The following is a 17,800-nucleotide window of genomic DNA, read 5'->3' as shown; positions in this document are numbered from 1 at the left end:
AATTTTCTCCTATTTCCATTTCTAGCATCCTTTTAGTCTTTATTTCAGTGGCAGCAGAATTTGAATCAGGGGTGGGCAATCCCCTTTTCCAGAGATCACTTCACCCCTAGGTTGTCAGCTCAAGTCCTGAGGACAGAGGAGGAGCGTTTGGGGATGGGGATGGGGACACCTGGTTTGACTCAGGTGTCACAGACTGAAATCTCAGGATAATTATTCCCATGCCGTTCTTCCCAGTTTTTAACACAGTGACTATAGACCAGATTTCATCAGGTCAACACAGAAGTATTGTGTCACAGGAAGTTAGTACTAGACGGAAAGACTAAACCCCGTCCACGGATTTCGAAACCTTTGTGTGGGGGTGGGGGATGATGGTGGTGTCTTTATTCAACAATAGCTTATGCAGAATGCCAGTAAAATGATACAAATGGAGCTACCTGGTTGAAGCAGAGGTAAGGGGCCTGAAACTCCTTCACAATTTTTGTCTCCTTTTCTCCTTTGTATTTTTTTTGTTGGGGAGGGAAGGGTGTGAATTAGGTTTATTTATTTAACAGAAGTACTGGGGATTGGACCCAGGACTAGCTCTACCACTGAGCTATACCCTCCCCCTCTTTTCTCCTTTGAATCACTTCTAAGGAACCCCTAGGATTCTGAAGAAAACAATTTGATAAACACTAATCTAATCCCCTTGTTATATAGTTGAGGACATTGAGTTTAAACTTTTGCCCAAGGTCACTGAACTAACTGAATCAATCGAAGCACGACCCGGCCTAGAATGCCTCAGATGCCTCGGTTGATTGCTGGTGCTTAAGAAGATGCAGTTGCTTACAAAGTATAAAACAGGAAGCTTAGTATGTTCTTTCCTACCCCAAATCTGTTCCTGACACCTGCTATATTTAGTTTCAGGATTAGGGAAAGCATTCAGAAACCTGTCTCATAGGTCCTTCTAGAAGTCTTGTCTGAGACCACTTCCTGGGGCAGAAGATTCAGGGATCAGATTGGCAGGTGGAGGAGCAATAGGCAGTGGCAGGAGGGAAGCTTATAGAGAGGGCTGGGGAAGCCTCCAGAGACTTGGTTTTGGCCTCATGGATGATCTTGGCAGGTATTCTCTGCCCATGTTGTACTTGCTAGAGTTGAAAATTGAATGAAAATGTGAAGACTTTTTTTTCTCCTTCCCAACAGCTCACAAAAAAAGTGAACAACATAGAGACGGGCTGGGCCTTGGGGGCCACATTTCACCTGCTGCAGTCTCTAGGCATCTCCCACTGAGGCCACGCCCTTCCTCTGAGGCCTGCATTTGCCAACAACCTTGTTAAAGAAAGAACGAGAAAGGAGAGGACTCAGTCATGTTCTGAGCTGGGCTAGGGACAGCCTAGACTGAAGCCCAGCAGCTGGTTTCATCAGGAGGAAGGGGCTTTTGTAGAGTCTAGAGTTGGGTTTAATTAATTTTACACATCTAATGTGAACTGTTTTCCTAACCACTCTTCGTGCACAGCTGGTACCAGTGTCTACATCTTTGAGATTCCTTGTGTTTCACAAGAGCCAAAAGGAATAGCTTTGGAACCTAACCTTGGAGAACCCAGGGACAGAAACCTGGGAACCAAAGAAAAATCTCACTTCAACTCTTTTAGTGCCTCATTCCTTTGAACGTTTTTATTTTCCCCTTACACATTAAATTAAGCTGATTGACTACAATCCCATGACCTATCAACACCAGTATTTCTTTCTTCCAGAATCTTTGCCCTGTCCCACTTTTATCTACACTCATCTGCCCTAAAAAAGAAAGAAAAAATACATGGTTTTGCTTTCCATGTGTAATTTAAAGAGAAAAAAAAAAGGTACCATATCTGAAGTTGTGACCCTGCTTTGTGTTAGCTCCAATCAGCCAGCGGAGAGCCATCCCAGATCTTAGCGGGGTGGAGAACAACTCCTAACGGGGCAGATCCCAGCCTTAAGATAGGAGGACATCCAGTTTCTAGGGACATATTTTGGGAGTGTGTGGCTGCCTTGTGTAGACCACCTTCTTTTAATCAACTTTCTATCAGTCAACCCTGGGATTAGTGAACATATCCAGCCTTATAGGAATGTGTGTGTTCAGTGCCAGTACCTCCTCCCAGGCTAATGTGTTTATAGTAATTTGTCATCCTAAGCTTGTTTGCTTTGTATTTCTAAGAAATGCATCTATACCTTAACTTTTGGTCTGTAGAGAGAGGCCTGTGGCTGTGCTGGTCAGGGATCTAGATTTTGGTAATAGCCCTTTTCAGTTTGCCCTTTTATTCTGTTTCTTCCCTGGCCCCTGATCATTTTAACTACCATCATCTAAGTTATTTGTCTAGGTCCAGGGTTTCTGAGACCCTTTGGAGGATACCTGACAGTGGATTTGGTTGGCCATTTTGGCCCACATCAGTACAATGGATTCTCACTTTGAGTTTGAATGTTCAGAGCTCTTGATTTTGTGAATTCTTTCCCCCAAAACTCACTACCTTGTACTTTCCACATGACCATCATTTGCTTCTTGTCTGCCCATTCAAGTGCTCTTGGATGTGAAAGATCTTCCTGTAGTCTGGCTCCTTTGCCTTTTTTCTTTACCTTCAGCTTCTTCCCAGCAGAATATATCTCCCCAGACTTGTAGCTTTCACAGTGGACTCTCTCAGCTTTTTCACAAAAGGTACAAAATACACCCAGCCCTCACACCAGTTCCTGGGGAACCTTATTTTTAAAGGTATTCCATTGGGTCTGTATTTAACATCTGATGTGTACAAGTAACTAGGCAAATTTCTATATCCTCATCCCCCAAATTTTAGTTTTTCAATTCAATGTGAAATTTTTTTCATTCTTCACACCTTTGTTTAAATGGAGGTACTGGGGATTGAACCTAGAACCTTGTGCATGCTAAGCATGTGCTCTACCACTGAGCTATACCCTCCCCGCAACACACACTGATTTTTAATTATACTGAAGTCACCTTTAAACCTATTGTCTTTTCCTTGAAAAATGCTAATACATAATGAAATAGAATCTTCACAGTTGGAAACAGCCCAGATATATAATCCAGTCTTCTACCCATTGCAGAATTCCCTTAACATTTCCAGCTGGTTGTCATTCAGCTTCCATTTAGGGATGTTTTCAAACATTACTCATTCTACTTTGGGATTGCACTGATGTTTAAAAATCCCTCCCTCTGTTGAGCTGAAATCTACCAATCTTCTCAGTGGTCTTAGTTCTGCTCTAATCCCTCCTTCCACAGACTTTCAGTCTTTTGAGGAAAACTCCCAAGACTTTCAGTCTCCTCTTTAACATAACCACATGGCTTTTGGACCCCTTCCCATCTTTGTCAGAAAAGTAGGGTGTTAGAGCCAGTCATCACACACTAAATGTTGTTCCACGTGATTAGAGAGAGACCATTTCTTATTAGAAACCAAGTTGTTGTCCCAAAAGATAGATTAGCCGTGTTCACTGAACACTCCTCCAGCTTGATGGCTCCAGAGAGGTGAGACTCCCTGGTATTCATCACCACAGCACATCTCTGAAGATTTCCTTGTAAATAAAGGCCACATATTGTTCAGCAGTCACCCCAGATACTTTCAGAACTTGGGTAGCTGCGTTGTAACTTCAGAAATATATCTACATATTTTCTGATAATCTTGATTAGACCAACTGGAGAATTAACCAATTTATCCATTTTTAGGAGCAGTTTGTAATGAGAATGTTTATTTCTTAGAAAAAACAATTTGTCTACAATATCCTTTCTATCCCTTGGTATGCCTTTTGGGCCTCTTATTAAAGGGTCCTACAGTCCTACAGGGTCTCATGATGGTGGTTACATTTCCTTTCTGTAAATGTTATATATTTCAAATACTTAGGACATGGCCTGACACGTAGTGGATGTTGTATGTTTGTTGTCACCATATGAAGAACATCCTCTGTGGGTTCTGGTTGTCCTTGCAAGGTGTGCCTTAAAAATTCATGTCTTGTCTGATTTTGCTGGCATACTTTTGAAGTCCATGTTCTCCTTGTCTGGGCTACTTTCTCATTTTCTGTGAAAGATGGCCTTTTTTTCACTACAGTGACCTTCCTGGACTCTGCCAGCAGTCAAACAGCTTTTCCCTGTAGCTGCCATCTTTCATTCTGGGCACAATTTTCCTGAGATTCCAGGGAAGTTTGTCACACCCACACCTTTTTTACTCTAGTATCATGAATTTTCTGCATTTACCTGAAAATTAACAAAATTTCCCATTCCTTCAAAAATATTTCCCAAGAGTAGCTTAGCTTGGTTCAAAAGCATACTGTTATCTTCTCCTTTTATCTTCAAATCAGACTTCTGGGCAAGATGTTCTTTATAGTAGACAAATCTAATGGATCCAAAAAGCTCTTCAAGAGGCATCTCTGGTACTGTGAGGTAAGCGCTTCAAAAATGCACAGCAAAACCACCCAACCCCCACCTCCCAGCCAGGTCAGCCACCAATCTGCAACCAAACATGAACAAATTCTGCTGCTAATCATGTTTTTCCTTTTGACCTGGTTCCTGAGGTCTTTAAACCTGTGCAATGAAATTATTTATTGTCTTATTACTGAACAGACAATGGTGTCCCACAGAGGAAACAAAAATAAAATTGAACTATGGTGCTGTGATGGGGAAGTAATAACTAGCATTTTAAGATCCGGTTTTCTTTTCAGAAAGTCTAGTATACCTATAACAAAGGTTAAAGCAATTTCTGTTTGATTCTGCACTCTAATGTTATACATTTTAAAACAGCAGTTCTAACAAAAATGCATCAATTGATTATTTCTAATTCTTTATCTAAAAATTATATAAATTTACAACCAGCATTTTTTTTTAATTGTATAAATCCTCTCTTTAGAAAGGATTGCTAACAAGTAAAAATGAATGAGACAGCACCTTAGCAATTTTTGTTTTAGTAATAAAAAGCTCTTTTCAGTCAAATCATAGTCTTCATTTGGAGTTTTTTCTTGGCTTAGTTGATATGCCCTCTTTACAGCAAATTATCTATCACTCATCATTTGGGCTCCACAGGTCCACTAAGCAGAGAAGAAAAAGAGACTGCAGAATTCTAGTGTAAAGTAAATTTATTAAATTAAATCTTGAAAATATGTGACGGTCTTGGGGAAATATGTTGACTTTTCATCAACATAATCTGCAGAAGAGGAGCATTCACTTGCTTGCAAAAGCCATAATCTGTTCCTGGAGGAAAATCAAACAAAGGGAGTGCTACTCTGACACTGTAAGGCATGAGGATGGGTAAGGATAATACTTTAAAATAAAATTAAAGCAAAAATTTAGCATTAAGTCCCAGATAGATTCTCCTCCCAAGAGTCTCTCCAAACTGTCTTTAAATGGAAGTTTCTCAGGAATGAAGCTGGCCAAGCAGCAAAAGGAGTTTAAGCATTCCTTATCTTTAAAAGTCCCTATTCACTATTATAAGCCCTTCTTATGTACAGTTACTGCTTAAAAGTGGCCCTAGTACCAACAAGTCCAGCAGGGCCATTTTTGCTCATAATAACTGGGGAAAGTACTCAGATAAAGATGATAATTTTACAGCCAAGAAAATTAATTCAAAGAAATTATAAGACTTATTGACAAAAGTCATTCCTCAGTGAGCAAGACTCTTGGAAAGCTGGGAGCAATCTCTTACTTTGAGTGGAGACACTGCATTTGTAGCCTGCAAGCCCCACGTCCTGAGCAGCACGAGCGGAGTGGCCCTGGTGGAATAGAGCCTTTTCAGTAGGTCAGTAGCAGCTAGAAGAGCAGTGTTGTGACGCTGTCGGTCTGTCTCATAACTTGTGAGGTGGCTCATGGAGCCTGGAGGAAAGAAGAAAGGTTAAATCCCTAATCCAGTAGTGAAGTTTTCTTTCCTAGCAAACCAGGTTCATTTACGTCCACCACATCTGGCTACTGCGGGCCATTTTCCTGATCGCCCCTAATTACATGACCTCAGGATTCCCTTCTCAGTTACCTGAATCCTTACCTAAGTCTCTTCCATTGAAGGCTGCAGTACTGAGGTGATGGACCAAGCTAGAGATATCCCCAAAGCCCATGTTGACACCTTGTCCTGCAAGTGGATGGACTCTGTGGGCTGCATCCCTAAGAATAAAGCAGAGTTCAGGTGTGGCCTCCAGTACAGAGTGAAAAGGGAGCTGCCCCGCTCTGTTACAGTCTTACCCAATGAGTGCCAGCCGAGGCCGGACATACTCCACAGCATGTCCCAATCCAAGAGGAAACAGTACTCGGCTTTTGGCGTCCACTCTGGCTACACTTGGGGGCAGCTGGCGAGCTGAGGCCTTAGTGGGCTTCAGAAAGGCAACTGCATATTGCAGCATGGAGCCAGCCGAGTCGATGAAGTCCGTGTGGTTAGCATCACTCCACTGAGTAGCATCAGCCACAAAACAAAGTGAAATTTCATAAGTGACTCAACAAGGCAACCCTCTATAACCACAGCCACGGGTAATGGTATCTAACATGCCTAAACTGATCCAGACCACACGCGACAAGTCCCTCAAATGCAAAATGCAACTTCCCGTCACTCTACACAGGCTTTAGGATCAAGCCAAACTGCTCATGAGCTGCCCCGTCTACCACTGAGCTTCACCTTTCACTACTCCTACCCTCAAAAAGCACGTGCCAGTCACAAAGTAGCTCTACAACATCCTCTTGCCTCCACGCTGTCTCTGCTTAGGATGCCCTTCCACTTCTAGTTCACCAGGATAACACCTCATAGCATCCAGAAGCTGTCACCTCTTTCTGCAAACCTCCCTCCAAACCTTCCTTCATGTGTCTTCCTCCTCCATGCTCCCACAGCATCCCATGCATACTTCTATCACTGTACCAAAACTGTCATGTCTACTTTTCTCCCTCACTTGACTATGAGCTTTCTGGAAGCAGGGACTGTGTCTCATCTGTCTATCTCCAGAGCCTTCTACATAGAAGCACTAGCAACTTGCTGAATGAACATATACTAAATGACCCAGAATGGGTCATCATTTATCTTGGAAGCTACCTCAGTATGTTCAATTCCTTTTATTCTTGTTGTCACTGTAGAGCACTGGAGCCTACGTTCTTCACTGTAAACCGGTGGGAAGTCATCAGGAAGGCAGTAGAGTTCGGTGGTTAAAAGCACAGGCTAGAGCGCCAGCCTGATTTCAGAACCCAGCTTTGCCACCAGTTATGTGACCTCAGGCAAGTTACCTCTCTAAAGGAGCAGAATAATAGTACTGACCTCAATGGTTCACTGAATTAAACATATAAAAACATGTAAAACTCTTCACCTGTACCTGGCACGCAGTAAGTGCTTGATAAATGTTACCAATTATTATTATTAGTGAATTTAAATAACGTGGCATTTGAGCTCCAAAAATACTGGTGTGTATATTATCTACAGGCTGTGTCTACTCCAGAATAATTACCATTTGTTGAGTACCTATAATGTACTAGGTATGTTCCAAGCCTTTTACATAAATTCTCTCATTTTAAGTTTTTAGACTTTTACTGTTTTTAAACCCTGAGAGGTTAGTGATAACTACTTCTATTTTTCAGGAGATTAACAAGTAGAACCAATGCTGAACCCGTCTGTCTACAAAGCTTAGTCTTAAGCATCCCCCCGCCCCCGCACTGAAATGTGCTCAGCCCCTCCCTGGGAAGACTTCTGAAGAATCAGGCCTCAAGCAATCCTACTCCTGGGCATATATCCTGAGGGTACTCAAATTCGAAAAGATACATGCACCCCAATGTTCACAGCAGCACTACTTAAATAGTCAAGACATGGAAACAACCTAAATGTCTATCAATAGATGACTGGATAAAGAAGTTGTGATATATTTATACAATGGAACACTACTCAGCCATAAAAAAGAATAAAATAATGCCATTTACAGCAACATGGATGGACCTAGAGATTGTCATTCTAAGTGAAGTAACCCAGAAAGATAAAGAAAAATACTATATGATATCACTCATATGTGGGATCTAAAAAAAAAAAAAATAGGACTCTAATGAACTCATCTACAAAACAGAAACAGACTTGCAGATATAGTAAACAATCTTGTGGTTACTAGGGGAAAGGGGTGGGAAGTGATAAATTTGGGAGTCTGAGATTTGCAAATGTTAGCCACTATACATAAAAAGATTTTAAAAAATTTCTTCTGTATAGCACAGGGAACTATATTCAGTATCTTGTAATAGCCTTTAATGAAAAAGATGATGAAAATGAATATATGTGTATATATGCATGACTAGGACATTGTGCTGTACACCAGAAATTGACACATTATAACTGACCATACTTCAATTAAAAAAATAAAATAAAAGAATCAGGCCTCAAAGGTTCAGGTACTTAGAATCTAGTAGAGTTGTTCAAAATTATTCAAGTACCCTAACCTAAAAAAGTTTCTTATCCAAGTAACTACCACTTTCAAGTCAGCGTAACAGCAGCCCACAACCCTCAGGAGAGTACACAAAATTAATTCCTATTGTTACAATTTCCCTGAACCTCCTCCTCCACATAATCCAGATCAAGTGTTATAAATTCAAAGGGGCAGCTGGTTGGTTATTCCTTTTTTCTTACTCAAAACCACCTTTCTGTATCTACCCCTGCAACAAATCATTAGCTGGTGATACTCACAAAAGCAGAGTTAATGGCATCCACAAACTTTTCCTCATCCATGCTGACCAGCTCTGCTGCATGTTCATGGGACGTGGACCAAACCAAGGAACTCAAAGTGTCTGAGAGCTGTGTCAAAAGACATTGATACCAAACGCTAACTAAAACCTCTGTTCTTATGAGCTCCCAAGCATTAAGGAAGATAAGGAGGGGAAACAAAGGCACATTCCCTCAAAACCAGAAAAGGGCTGAGAGAAAGTGAAGTTCTAAAAGAGGAAAGCTGGACACGTTGAAGCAGCCTAGGCAGAAGGACTTACCGGGAGCAGAGCAATGGGCCCAGAGGGAAGAAATCTCTGCCAAGCTACATTGTTCTCTGTGGCCTACAGTAGAGAGAGGAGTTCTTGTGAGAAGTACCTAGCCGATAAAACACGAGCAGGGCCTCTAGCTGGTGGGCTCAGGTTCTCACCTCCGATAAATGCAGAGTAGCCACAACAGCAGACTGGTCATAGTTCCAGCTAACATTCTGGATTCCAGCAGCCTGCCGCACTCCCGAGTTGTGACCATCTGCACCGATCTGCATGGAGACAAGCGCCTACTAAGTCTTATAACTTCTTAATAAAAGAAACTCTTCCATAAGTTTGTCTCTGCCTCCTAAAAGCTTTCTCTTGGCAAGCCCATCTGTGGCAGGCAACTCTTTACCATGCCTGCCTCACTCACAGCCCCTAGAGGGGTAGCCTACATATGTGATCCCTGCTTCAGCTAACAGACCAAAGCTGGGCATCTGACCCAAGAGGTGCCAGCCAGAGGTTAAACTCAGCCAAAGTCTCTCGATATTTGAACTAGAAAGCAATAAGGCAGGCACTGGAGCTGAACAGTCCTGATGTAAGGTTGGGAATGGCTGCCATCTAAAAAGGGGCAGCTGATGAGCAGAGAGAGAAAAAAATGGGAGCTGCAAGAAGACAAGTGCCTACAGGACTCCTGTGAGGGAAAGAACAGCCTCAATTTCTGACACTGGTTCTTGTCCCTGTAAGGCCAGCTATCTTTTATTTCAAGATCTACAATGGTCCAGGAGATTGCTTCCTGTACAGGATTTACAACAGGACCATCTTAACTTGAGCTGGTTGGAGTGGGTACCAGTCCTAATAACCAAAAGCTTTACCTAAAATTAACTTGAATTACAGTATATATCTAAAACTAGAGACCCCAGAATCTAATGAGATGTGGATATGCAAGACCCCTGGCAAAATAAGAATCTTCAACTACCAACAATTTGGTCTGGAGGGTGCTGCCATCACCTAGGGTAATATGAACCCAAGGGCTGGAGTCTGCCATGGAAAATGGATAAGGCCAGGTGTAGCCGACTGCTTTGCTCCTGTAGAGAACGGTCACACGGTCTAGGGAGGTCAGAAGAAAAAAAAAAACAAAACATCAGACAGTTGGCCCATACAGGCTGAGGGAAAAAATTGAATAAAGCAAGGCCCCAGGACAGCTTATCATGGTCTTATCATTTACTCCTAAATAAGGAAAGTCAAGATCTAAAAAGTAACTCATGTGATCAATGCTACAGTCTAAGAGCTGATAAATGACAGAGGCCACAGGGATGAATCAGTGTCAAAAAAAGGAGAAAGCTCTCCCTGAACTCTCACCTGCACAGGAACTTTCTTCCCGTCTTCATGCTCCTGCTCCTGAGATTCACTCTACAGCCTAACCCTACACGTGCTTTCAGAGCAAACAGGGCAGGGACACCACAGGCTCAAACAAGTTCTCGGTTTCACAAGACTTTTCTTCCCACTGGAAGTCACTTTACTTTTCTGATCATAAAAATTATATGCTTACTGTAAAAGTCTGAACCAAGAAGAAATGTTTAAAAGGAGGGAAAAATCACCTTTAATCACACCACTCAGAGACAAATACAGTGAAGCTTTGTTGTACAGCTTTCCAGACAATCTTCTACATGTGTATATGCACACGTACACACCCCCGGCACATACTCACACACACAAGTGAGATCATATGACACATACTTTGTTTCACCAATATATTATGGGACACGTCTCTAAGTGATTATTAGATCTACATTATCTTTAAAAGCTACATGGAAGTTCATTCCATGGATGAAGAACTATTATCCCATATCAAAAAGCATTTCACTTGCTTCCGATTTTTCTCTCCAGAACCCTAAAATATTTACAGATCATATACACATGGAATCCAGAGCATATAAAGAACTCTTATAACTAAAAAATAAAGGCAAATAATCTAGTTTTAAAATGGGCAAAAGATTTTGAATAGACATTTCTTCAAAGATATACAAACAGCCAACAAGCACATGAAAAGACAACATTATTAGTCACCAGGTAAATGCAATCAAAACTACAATGAGATACCATTTCAGTCTCTAGGGTGGCTATTAAAAAAAAGGGTTGGGAGGAAATAAGTGTCGGCGAGGGTGTGGAGAAACTGGAACCCTTATATATTGTTGGTGGGAAAGTGACACAGTGCAGCCTCTTTAAAGTTTGGCAGTTTATGAAAATTTAAACATAAACCTATTACATGACCCAGCAATTCTACTAAGTGTTCACCCAGAAGAAATGAAACATATGTTCGCACAAAAACTTATACACAAATGTTCACAGCATTATTCATAATCACCAAAAAGTGGAAACAACCCAAATGCCCATCAACTGATGAATGGATAAACCAAATGTGACATATCCAGTGAAATACTACTGGGCCTTAAAAAAAGACTGGAGTACTGATACCTGCTACAACATGAATGAATCTCAAAAATACATTCAGTGAGAGAAGTCAGACACAAAAAAATACATTTTGAGTGATTCTAGCTATACGAAATGTCCAGAATAGGCAAATCTTGAAAGACAGGAAGTGGATTAGTGGTGGCGGCGGGGGGGACGAGTGTAAATGAGCACGAGGTTTCCTTCTGAGTGATAGGAGTGTTCTAAAATGATACTGTGGTGATGGTGGCACAGCCCTATAAACATACTGAAAATCACCGAACTGTATACTTAAAATGGGTGAATTACATGGTATGTAGACTATACCTGAATAAAGCCATTCTTTACAAAAAAGAGAGAAAGAATAACCCTGAGATAACCATCAGAGAGTTTACTTACGGTGTACATTACCATCTGTAGAAGGAAGGGACCATTCCACTAAGCCCCAGAATAATTCTAAAGCAGTTCACCATCCAGGGAGTGAAGGGAAGATGGAAGGGACAGGAGCCTCACCTGACACAGCCTCCAGCTGCCTGGTGAGAGCATGCAGGACGACATCGTTCTCCACTACATAGCCCATGTCGTCTAAATTGTCCTTATCGAACATTATCAGGGCCTCTGAGCAGCCATCCCACACCTGGAAACCACAGGGAAAGTATGCATTATAACCTAACGAAAAGAAAACATTACTGCATTCAGAAACTGAGTACTGCTTTTCCAAGTGACTGCAGCAGAAAAATCACAATTTGTCAGTCCCCCTAGCAGGAGACACAAAGTGAGAAGAAAATTCTCTTGGGAATGCTCCCCCCAACTTCCTTAGACTGAGTGTAAACTCTGTCTGAATTCTTCCCACATTTACAGAAAACCTGGAGAATGTGGACTTCAAATATTTTAACATAAGACACACCGAGATGTCTTGCCAAAACTGATAAAGAAGGCACCTGCATTCGCCGAAAGGCTCTGTATCTCATGTTGCAGATGTGGTCCCAGGCACCAAAACCTACAAAAGAAAAGATCTATATATAGACCAGAGCAACCTCAAAGGACCTGCGTCTCTCCTGGGTTCCTCTTTGTCCCTCCTTCCTATTAAGTAAGTGTTCTCCAAAAATAGAAGAATACTCTCCACTTCTATCCTGTCTGATGCTAGGAGCTAAATCACTCTGTTCCCCAGTTCAGATAATACAGCACAAAAAAGACCCAGCTTTCACGATCAAAGGTCAAATCACACTAAAGTGGGGGAAATAAAATAGGAAACCAAACCATAGTGTCCTTTTCTTCATCATCCTATTGAGGTTACAAACTCCCTGGATAAAGACTATTTTTTTTGTCCACAGCACTAAACAGATTCATTTATTAAGCACCAACTATGTACCAGATACACTTCTAGGTACTGAGTACATAGTGGGAACCAAACAGACAACCCCCTGCCATTCAGCAACTGACATCCTAGTTGAAGAGACAGACAATAAAAAAAAATCACATAATAAAATATCAGGTAGTGAGTGTTATGAAGAAAAACAAAGCAGTACTAGGGGCTAGAGAGTGATGCAAGAGTCTAATTTTAGATGGGGTAGTTCGAGATAAGGTGGCCTGCAGGAATAACATTTGGCAGAGATAATCTGCTAACTGGTTCGTGTGCACACACCCGTCTATACCCTAAAAGCATTCAGTACTCAGGCTCCTCGGCACCCTAAGGGAATGAAGAGAGTGCCGCTCCTAGAAATCCTAATTAGTTCCCATATTCCACCATTTCATAATGACCCAACATCATAAGTCCACATGGACCCACATGTCCCAAGGATGTCTTCCTCAGACTGGGAGTTGACAAATGAACAATTCCTGGGGTCCCCATCTTCAACTATGCACTAGACTATCAAACCCACCCTCTTGCCCCACCAACCTCAGTGAGCCCCCTCCTCACCAAATGCTCTGGTGACTCAGCCCTATGGGACACAATGGAAAGTCAGGAGAGACAGGAGATTGGTTCTTTGACAAAGGATCTTCTACTCACTACTGAGAAGGGTTGCAGAGCCAGGGGAAATGGAGCTGACCCTATTGCTGTAAGTTTCTGGCAATTTCCCCAATACTTTCTTTGGACCAGCTTCTAGCAACAGGACTTTTTTGTCACAAAAGTGAGTATCATACCCTGAAAAAAAAAAAAAAAAGGCAGAAGCAAAATGTTACATCATTTCAGGAAAATCAGAATTTATTCTCTTTCACATTTACAAGAGAAGCAACAGATTAATTCCTTAGATCTTAGGATACAAATTTCCTACAGAACACACAAAAAGGAAACACTGTGTGGAGTCCTAAGCAGTAACGGATATCACCATTTCAGCCACACAAACCACTGCACCCTCGGCTGTAAGGGCCTCTTCCCACAGTCCAACACCCATCACATGTGCAAAGAAGCAAATAATGGCCAAACTCATAATGAGTGAACAGAATGCCCCAGAAAGGAAGAATGAAGAAAGGAAGGCTGCAGTAGTTAGATACTAGATACATATAATCTGCGAAGTATAAAGTCACTAAAAATTAAAAATCCTGTTCAATAGAAAAATGGACTTAATAAGCAAAATTCATTGTCTCAAAATTAAATCAGAAGAGTTTGTAAATGAAAAGGGGGCCAAAAAAACCCACATCAATTGTGTCTATAAATCTGGTCCTAAAACACCTGTATAGGAAAGTAAGAAGGGGACTTGGGGACTTTGTTATTGTGTGACCACAGCACAGACACAAGTTCCCACAGAGTCTCAGAGGAAGACAGCGGTGAGGGAAAAGATAAGCAGAGAGTTGCTACTGTTGCTACTGCCAAGAAAAAAGAAAACAACAGGGATTACCAGAAAGTAGAAACACGGCAGGTTTTAATTAGTCATGGTGAGAGAAACCCCACAAATCCTGACCCCTCTTTCTATTTTGGCATCTAAACGAGAAGAAAGTCACTACTAACACACAACAAAGTATGAAGATCAAGGCTGGCTCCAGGCGGAGAGGCAGCGAGAGGCGCTGAACCCACCAGATCAGAACAGCCCCGCAGAGGACTGCCTTGTGGTCCATCACACCTCCAGGCCTGGAACTGACGGTCCCGGCTCCAGCCGAGTGTCCCCTGCCACCTCCTCCCTACGGGTCCTGCTCGCTCAAGCCTCACCCCGCGGCAGGGTTCTTCACAGCACGCCGGCGCACCTCCACCCCCGGGATGGATCCGCTGCTCCTTCCTCTACGGTAGCTTTCATTTCATTCTTTTTTCTAATAGTTATTTATAAATCTTCCTCCTTTGCTAGATTTCTGAATTCTTTGGGGGCCAGGAATCACTTCTTTCCTTATGGCTATCTATCCCCAAAACCACATGCTATTACCTCCTCATCCATAAAGTATATACTCACGTTTTAACAGACATTTTTGTTAAATGAGAGACCAGAAAATTAAGAGGAAAAGAGTCAGATTTCCAAACACATAAAATATAGCCAGGTTCAATATTTTACTTTTTAGCTATTTAATATAATGTTTTAGGAAACTCAAGAGAAAAATACTAGAGAGTATCATTTACAAATAACAATGTGGGAGGGAAATACGGATTATTTCAAGTCTAAAACATAAAGTAATGTGATTTTGAAGGCGAAAATAATCAAGGAGAACATAAACTAACTTATGGGGAAGTATGAAGAGCCCACTGGAAATTTTTCACATTTAAAGCAGCTGTCAAAAATTTAGTCGATGTTGAAATATAAAGGTCAATCGGCATATAAACTATTGACAAGGAATATTCTTTGGGATACACACCATGATGATCAAGGGGAGACATTAGCATATACAAAATCCCAAGCAGGTAGTTTACTTGACTCAACAGGGACTTGTCCAGGGAGAGAGTCTCCTCACATTGTTCAGTCCCATCCATTCTATGGGGAAAAGCAGAGGCTTGCTTAGTGGATAAATTGCATGAAAAATATCCAAACCTCATGTTTTAACATTCAGTATGTTCTCTGAGCATTTTTCCCCCTCAAGGAAATTAGCTGGTGTGTGACTTTTTTTTTTTAACCCACTCTTGGTAGTTTTGACTGACTTAGAGGCAGTGATTCTTACAACCTGATGTATTCAGCCCATGATCTTTCTTTGGTAAACTTACAGAGAATTCTGTATTACAAGTATCTGCTTAAAGTCAGCCTTGACTTTAAGAATTTATACTTCTGTGGAAAAGACAGAAAAATAAACAATTATAAAACAGAATCTTCTGTTTAAGTTTATAAAAGAATTGCTGCTTTTCCTCCTTGGGCTGTGGGTAGAGGGGTGAGGAAAAGAACAAAACAGGAAAGAAAAAAAAGTTACTACAAAGAAGACAGCAAAATACCCATATTAACATTAAAGTCTTAGTAAGACTAAAAAAATTTTCAGGTACATATCATACAGAATTGTACAAAAAGTTAAGAGGTAAAGTCACTACAAGACAATTAAGCTCTCTCATTTCCCAGCATTTCTCATTCTCAAAGTGTGGTCTTCAGCTCTCCTGCATACATCTCTGGAGGTATTTGTTAAAAATACAGGCTCTTGGGCCCACTGTGGGCAAACCAAATCAGAGTCACTGGAAGTGAAACCTGGGATCCTGATTCTAAAAATAGGCGCCACAAACTGGTAACAATGACTGTCTTTGAGAACTGGGTGGCTAACAATCAAAAATGGAAATCTTACTTTATATACTCTACACAATATACCCTAACCACTTTGTATTTCAAAATTCTTTCTATGTGTTATGTAGCTGTCTTAGTTATGTAAAACCCCAAACCAAAACAAAACCAAAAAACCCAGGTGATTCTTAAATGCATTCAAGCTTGAGAACCACTACATTAGTCCACTTACTAACAGGTACTACCAAAATGGTTATAAGACTGATAAGTTGGACTTTACGAAAATTAAAAACTTCTGTGCTTCAAAGGATACCATCAAGAAAGTGAAAAAGCAACCCATAAAATGGGAGAAAATATCTGTAAATCATTTATCTGATAAGGAGCTTATATCCAGAGTATATTAAAACAAAACAAAACAAAACACCTCCTACAACTCAAGAATAAAAAGACAAATAGCTCAATTTAAAAATGGGCTGAGGTTCTGAAAAGAACCTTCCCCAAAGAAGATATACAAGTGACCAATATGTGTATGAAAGAATATTCAACATCATTAGTCATTAGGGAAATACAAACTAGGAGATACTACTGCACGACCACCAGGATGACAACAAAAAGACAGTAACAGTGCTGTCCAGGATGTGGAGAAATTGGATCCCTCATATATGGCAGGTGGGAATGATAAATGGTGCAGCCACTTTGGAACACCCGCAGTTCTTCAAAATTTTAAATACTGAGTTACCATATGACCCAGCAAATCCAATCCTAGAAATTTATCAAGATAACCAAAAGTATATGTTTACATAAAAGCTTATACACAAAATAACAGTAGCATTGTTTGTTCTAACCCCAAAGTGAAAACAACCGAAATGTCCATCACCTGATGAATGAATAAACAAAATATGCTATAGTCATACAAAATATTATTCAGCCATAAAAAGGAATGAATTACTGGCCCATGCTACAACCTGGCTGAACCTTGAAAACATTATAGATTCCATGCATATGGAAAAGTCCAGAAAAGGCAAATCTATAGAAATAGAAAGTACATGAGTGGTTGCCTAGGGTTGAGGGATTGAGGGTACATGGGCAGTGACTATTAATGGGTTTGAGTTTCTCTTGGGGGGTGACAAAAATGTTCTAATATGTATTGTGGTGATGGCGGCACAACTCTGAATAAACTAAAAACCATTAAGTTATATGCTTTAAATGGATGAACGTTATGGTATGCAAATTATGTCTCAATAAAGCTGTTTAAAAAACCACCAGCACCACCTAGCTCAAAATTCGTTCCAATGGTGCCCATAACTAAACAGCCCTGGGCGGGTCTGTTTTCCCACGTGTTGGAAGGACTCCTAAGGTCCCTCCCACTTTTGACCCTTCAGAATTCTGAAGGAACAAACGCTTGCCCCGGGGCTCCTGTGGGTTAGGGAATGGACCACAAGATCCGAAACGCTCGAACATTAGGCAAACAGTGCCAGGATTCCCACGGCCCTCATCATTCCTCCACGGCCCCGCTCCCCGCCACTACCAGCGTGGAGATGCGCTTACCCAAGGCACAGGCCATGGCGGCGCCCACCAGGCCTCCCCCCGACACCACGACATCATACACGGTGTCTGCCGAGGTGCCGGCCCATCTCCGGCAGGAGACCAGCAGGTCTCTCCGGGCAGCAGCAGGGGCAGCCCCCCACCGGCTCCCAGCCAGCCAGGCCGCCATGGAGTTGACCTGAGCTGTAGTTCGGACCTGATTAGGCCCGCCTCCGGTCGCTCTTCCGGAGCAGAACCCTCCAGTCCCCACCGCTTGAGCCACCGCCTCAAAACCGGAAGTAGAACATGC

At 41.6% G+C, this 17,800-nt stretch overlaps 2 protein-coding genes across 7 annotated transcripts in view; one reads left to right on the top strand and one right to left on the bottom strand.

The window, feature by feature from the left end:
* Nucleotides 1-7,798, top strand: part of ENTPD5 (ectonucleoside triphosphate diphosphohydrolase 5 (inactive)) — a 36,521-nt gene extending 28,723 nt beyond the window's left edge. For 2 of the 5 annotated variants that reach the window (XM_032482349.1, XM_032482350.1), the window contains exon 17: nucleotides 1,180-4,942. In XM_032482349.1, the coding sequence (XP_032338240.1) occupies nucleotides 1,180-1,266 (87 nt within the window). In that variant the 3' untranslated portion in view covers nucleotides 1,267-4,942. Of the gene's footprint in view, nucleotides 1-1,179; nucleotides 4,943-7,054; nucleotides 7,457-7,549 lie in introns of those variants that run through there. The other 3 variants (XM_032482348.1, XM_032482351.1, XM_032482347.1) reach the window with 3 other exon arrangements.
* On the bottom strand, nucleotides 4,912-17,765 carry COQ6 (coenzyme Q6, monooxygenase). 2 transcript variants are annotated; one of them, XM_032482346.1, is made up of 13 exons: nucleotides 17,515-17,653; nucleotides 15,128-15,243; nucleotides 13,359-13,493; nucleotides 12,289-12,347; nucleotides 11,861-11,984; nucleotides 9,876-10,006; nucleotides 9,079-9,186; nucleotides 8,930-8,992; nucleotides 8,634-8,741; nucleotides 6,179-6,381; nucleotides 5,985-6,100; nucleotides 5,652-5,818; nucleotides 4,912-5,200 (listed from the first exon to the last, which is right to left on the bottom strand). In XM_032482346.1, the coding sequence occupies exons 2-13, from the start codon at nucleotides 15,240-15,242 to the stop codon at nucleotides 5,171-5,173; spliced, it is 1,359 nt and encodes a 452-aa protein (XP_032338237.1). In that variant the 5' UTR covers nucleotide 15,243; nucleotides 17,515-17,653; the 3' UTR covers nucleotides 4,912-5,170. The 2 variants fall into 2 exon arrangements, with proteins under 2 accessions (XP_032338237.1, XP_032338236.1); XM_032482345.1 differs by lacking the exon at nucleotides 15,128-15,243 and having other exon boundaries at nucleotides 17,515-17,765.
* Nucleotides 17,766-17,800: the final 35 nt, after the last annotated feature.

This window comes from Camelus ferus, chromosome 6, assembly GCF_009834535.1.
Source record: "Camelus ferus isolate YT-003-E chromosome 6, BCGSAC_Cfer_1.0, whole genome shotgun sequence".
In the NCBI taxonomy this organism is placed as follows: Eukaryota; Metazoa; Chordata; class Mammalia; order Artiodactyla; family Camelidae; genus Camelus; species Camelus ferus.
Note: the sequence above shows the minus strand (reverse complement) of the source record. Positions and strands in the feature narration are given on the sequence as shown.

Bases quoted from the DNA above. Each gene is read 5' to 3' on its own strand.
- COQ6 (XM_032482345.1), bottom strand. From the start codon at position 17,680: ATGGCGGCCTGGCTGGCTGGGAGCCGGTGGGGGGCTGCCCCTGCTGCT. The intron at 12,348-13,358 runs GTGAGTAGAAGA...TTTCTTTTGTAG, and splicing joins CTCTGCAACCCTTCTCAGTA to GTTTTGGTGCCTGGGACCAC. The intron at 11,985-12,288 runs GTGCCTTCTTTA...TGTGGTTTCCAG, and splicing joins GAGCCTTTCGGCGAATGCAG to GTGTGGGATGGCTGCTCAGA.